Consider the following 5227-nt stretch of genomic DNA (forward strand, 5'->3'; position numbering starts at 1 on the left):
TCTTGAATCTATTCATAAAATACGCGTTACTTGAACACGCACCTTAACCTAAATGCGTACGCTCATTGGTTAAACTCCCGAACATATGTTATACTTTATGAGCGTTGATTGGTCAATTTTATCATTGACCATTTAAACAGTATAAATGGCGTCACTCGAAATTAACCAATAAGAAATAAGACTTTTGCGAATATTGTAATTTTACTTGTATAATGCACAGAACAGATGACACACCTTCCCACATCGTGATTTCGAAAATATTTGGAAACATTTTTCTCAAGACATTGAATGACAGTAACGCACATACGTAACCTGTTTCGATAAGTGTATATCCACGATCAATTTAATTTAATTATTTTAATCGTCAAAGAATATCTTTTATTCTTAATTATCAAGGAATGTATAATGTTTATCAAATAACCTCATAAAACATTTATGATTGTTCATAATAAGAAATGAGATAAATTTATTATATGATTTATATGTGTTAAATATAGTACAAAAATGGAAGATTTACAGAAATTAGAGGAGGAAGCTAAAGCAAGAGCTACGCAACATGTGACAAATATGTTGCAGAGACCTGGGCAATTAGAAAAAATTGAAGCGTATAAACGTAGAATAAGCAGAAAAAAAGCTTCTGTAGAGACTATGCTTAAAAGCGCAATGCAAAGTCAATTAGATGGTATTAGAGTTGGTTTTGAACAATTGCAAAGTTCTCTTGAAAGTATAACTACTATAAAAGAAGAATTAATGGAAATAGAAAAATTGTTTAGTATCGTACCAGGACTTAGTACTAAGCTGCAACCAGTTCAAGATGAAAACATGCGTCATTCTCAATACGTAACTGCTAAGGAAAATTTGAAACATATATTTACGGTACCTGAAAGCGTAGAGAAGACTAAACAATGGATAAATGAAGGTAAGCTTTTACATGCGCATCAAAGTTTAATGGATTTAGAAAATTCTAGAGACGATTTACTCTATGAACTACATAAGCTTCCAAACCAATCGACGGCAGATACCATTATGCTAAAGGCTTACTTCGAAGATGTAGAAATATTGTCGCAATTAATGGAAAAACAAATCAGACTTGTTTTAAGTCGTACTTTAAATACGGTAAGAAAAGAACCAACTGTTATAGTAACCGCGTTAAGGATCATAGAGAGAGAAGAGAAAGCAGATCATTTTGCAATTCAAAGGCACAGACAGAGTGGTTTTATGCCACCTGGAAGACCCAAATGTTGGAAAAATATGGCAATGAAAATATTGGAGAAGTCAGTAGCAAATAGAATCGAAGGTACTCATGTTGAGGAAAGAGCTGATAATAAAATGTGGTTGGTAAGGTATTTAGAACTTACTAGACTTTTAATTCTTGAAGATTTGAGAGTAGTTAAAACACTTTGTGGTCCATGTTTTCCACCATGGTGGAATATTGTAAATACATTTGTAAAAATGTATCATACTAGTTTATCCCAACACTTAAAAGACATAATTACTAGTGGTTTAGAAGGAAACGAATATGTATCTTTGTTGGCTTGGATTATGAATACGTATACAGGACCGGAATTAATGAAACATCCAGAATTAAATATAGATCCAAGAGATATCGGTCCTCTTTTGAGTTCTGAAATAATAAATGATCTACAACAGAGGTATTTAAAAAATATGTGTCAAAATTACGAAGATTGGATGAAAAAGACTTTAGAAACGGAAAAAGTTGATTGGTGGAGCGGGATTCTACCAGAAAGTAGCACGGAAGAAGCTTATTATCATACTGCTGCACCTGTTATTATATATCAAATGATCGACCAAAATCTTCAAGTTACAAAAACAATTAGTTCTAATCTAACAGCTGAAGCTTTGATCCTTTGCATAGAACAAGTTACTAAATATGGTTTTATGTATCGACAGGCAATATTAGAATTTAAAAGTAAACATTTTGAAGACAGAAGCCGCGTACCTTACTTCACTCATCATATGATTACTATTGTTAATAATTGTCTACAGTTTACAGAATTGGCTCAGCAAATAAAACAGATCTATTGGGTTCCTAATACAAGTGGCGATGCCACTGTAAAGTTTGAAAATCTTTTAGCTCATTATCAACAACTTAGAAATGAAGCAGCTGCTATTTTATTGGAGGAATCCTTTCTCGATTTAGAGCTTCATTTTCAAGATTTGATTACATCAAAGTGGTTACAATCGTCCATCCCAATTGCAACCATATGCGTTACTCTAGAGGATTACTTTCAAGACTATAATCATCTCAGTTCAAAAAATTTTGAGTACGTTATAATGGAAGCACAAAATCTTATAGCAAAGCGCTACATATCAGCCATGTTACAACGAAAAATATCCTTTAAGACCTACGACGAATGTTTAACTTGTACTTCAAAGATAATAACGGAAGCTGATAAATTAAAAAATTTCTTTGTTAGAATAGCACCTAAAGTAGGTAATTACAATTCACCTTTCGAGATAATCAAACGTCTTGCCGAAGTACTGCGTTGTGAAGATTCGGAAATCCTTTCTCTTGATTTACATTCACTAGTAGAGAAATATCCTGATATGACGGAAGATCATTTAGTCAGATTACTTAGCCTTAGAGGAGATATTCCACGAGGCGAAGCTAGAGAGAAGGTGTCTTATATCTTAGAGGCTCAACGCAATCGAAAAACACCACAAACTATAACCAATAGTATATTTAAACAAATAGTAATACAAGACAGCTTCCTTAGTTGGAAACCTTGAAACTGCAAAAATGTGTTTAGAACAAACGCAGTATAAATTTTTTTAAACGTAAAGCATAGTAAACTCAGCATAAAAATTTAAATTGATACTTAAATTACTATTATACTGATTCGCAGTAGCGCATAAAAAAAAACGAAAAACAAATTTGCCATTTTGTTGTCCATACACTAATCGCTTGTATATGATTTGCTTTTGTATGAGTGGAAAAAATTGAAATTTAAAAGTTCTATTTAAAAAGATGGTATAATAATGATCGTGAAGTTAGATTATACTTGTTGTATAATAATATTAATAATAATAATAATTTGCTTCGCGTCACTTAGTGCAATCTCGCGAATTTTATTGACTTGCCATCTACCTCACAATGACTGATGTAGCTTCAATAATAATAATAATAATAATGACGATAATATAATGAATACTAATAAATTCCACTGCCTTTGTACAAGATTTGTAACATAAATATAATATATATATTATATTGGTAGATAAATGTAATTAAATATGTAAAATTGATGCAAAAGAAGATGTTGAGCGATAATAGAGGGAATTTTTAGTTAATTAAGAAGCCATTGTACTTTAACCCTTAATAGAAAAAAATTGATATTATTCAAGATAATTGTATATGTGCGATGTCATTTAGTTTTGTATATATCTATTTATTGCAGCATGTATGAACAAAATAATTATAATTCAAGAAATAATATATATTTTTATTTATACTGTATTTTCATTACTCGTACTTGACAATTTGTATTTTCTTTTCTTTTTTTTTTAAGAAACGTAGAGGTTACCTCATTTTTTATAACGGTATAATTTCAACTATTTTTACAGAATGAAATAAAAAAGAAACAATTAAAATGGATGTTCGTTCTCAGAAGACACCTAATCGTGGGGAAAGAAAAAGAATACTAAAAAGGTAATCGATATATTTTAATTATATTACTCTGCATTATGGACATACGTCTGCTTTTAATCATTCGATGATAAGACATTTATCTATCGAGATCAAAGTTTCAAATTTCCATTAATTTGTCGTGTCTAATTGATCGAATCTTCCGCCATATCTATATAATATAATTATAACTGACAGTATCTTATAATTATAATTAATAGTAAATTAATTATAAAAAAAATTATTATCAGCGACTTGGGCGAATAAAAAGGAATTTGATAATGATTCGAACCAATTCATTAATTATCAATGTTTAATTACAAAAGTCACATTTTAACGATCCATTATTCCATCTTAGAAACACAATAATAATAATCGATGAAAATACCTAACGTCCTCGTGGAATAAAGGAAGAATATCATTCTGGAGTCGTTCGCTCGTTTTTTTAAAGTACTTCGATGTCTGCCTTGCCGAAAGCCACACTCCGTAGAAACACTTTGTAATTCACACACATATGTACACACGATAGAGCCATATCAGCCAACAAAGGTAATTCGACCAATGAGAATTTCGCATCAACAAGCCCAGGAAGAAAAAAAATCAGAAATCTTCTCTCTCATCCTTTCGTTCTGATAGCTCGGCCAATAGTAATACTAATGTAAAACGGACTGACAAAGAACGGACCAATCACCGGCGTTATCGATAAACGAAATCATTCGATTGGTCGAAAGACTTACGGTCTCCGATAGGCGTGTCGAATGGGTGTAAACGATGTTAAGATAACCACGCCTACTAGTTTTCGTTCAATCGGGTTAGAGTCGACCAATGACACGATGGTAACGTTCGTCTGACAACGTGGCCTTGGTCGACGCCCCTGCATTTCTCTTGGCTAACTAACAGCGTTTCCCCGCATTCGAGAGTCGGCGCGTCGATGTCAGCCACTCGGCCAGCAAGTCCCGGCCACCCTTCCCTTCTGCGTTCGCAATTCACCCCCACCTCACTCCTATCCTCCTCTTTCAACTCACACCCACTCAATTCCCCCCTTCGATAGATAGGGCAACGTAGCAGCCAAAAGAAGAGCCGCGTTGGAATCGCGTGACATATCCTATCCGACGGCACTTCTCAACGACGTTGCTTTACGTTCGTACGTCTGTACGTGTAGACGTACACATGCGCGCACGTACATATACATATACACACACTATCATCCTACGAACGACCCGTGATTCCATACAGAGGCCATGGATATTGGAAGAGATGGTTACTTTGCCAGCCAGTCGTGCAAAGCTCTCACCCCCACTCCTCTCTCTCTCTCTCTCTCTCTCTCTCTCTCTCTATTTCTCTTCCGTTCTTTTTTTTCATAGGATAATGCGCGTAAACTCATACACGTACACGCCTGTACGCAGGAGAGGAGACTTACCCGGGCACGAGCGGCCCTTCCTGGAGGGAGGACGTTCAAACGAGGGAGATGGAGCATCGATACGTGTATGGTTCTCTCTCTCTCTCTATTTCTCTTTCTGTGTGTGTGCGCGCGCGAAAGAGAGAGAGAGAGAGAGAGAGAGAGAGAGAGAGAGAGAGAGA

The 5227-nt window shown here is 34.5% G+C and overlaps 2 protein-coding genes across 2 annotated transcripts in view; both read left to right on the forward strand.

The window, feature by feature from the left end:
* Positions 1-173: 173 nt before the first annotated feature.
* LOC122633847 (exocyst complex component 3) lies at positions 174-3471 on the forward strand. Its single transcript, XM_043822261.1, has one exon. It carries the CDS (start codon positions 505-507, stop codon positions 2749-2751), a length of 2247 nt encoding a protein of 748 aa, XP_043678196.1. The 5' UTR covers positions 174-504; the 3' UTR covers positions 2752-3471.
* A 1493-nt stretch (positions 3472-4964) lies between these two features.
* Positions 4965-5227, forward strand: part of LOC122633849 (protein dissatisfaction-like) — a 16845-nt gene continuing 16582 nt past the window's right edge. Inside the window, exon 1 of the mRNA XM_043822267.1 lies at positions 4965-5131. The gene's annotated coding sequence lies outside the window, so the exon portion shown is untranslated. The remainder of the gene's footprint in view (positions 5132-5227) is intronic.

This window comes from Vespula pensylvanica, chromosome 13, assembly GCF_014466175.1.
Source record: "Vespula pensylvanica isolate Volc-1 chromosome 13, ASM1446617v1, whole genome shotgun sequence".
Lineage (NCBI taxonomy): Eukaryota > Metazoa > Arthropoda > Insecta > Hymenoptera > Vespidae > Vespula > Vespula pensylvanica.

What these genes read in the sequence shown, in the direction of transcription:
- LOC122633847 (XM_043822261.1), top strand. Translation starts at nt 505, where the DNA reads ATGGAAGATTTACAGAAATTAGAGGAGGAAGCTAAAGCAAGAGCTACG.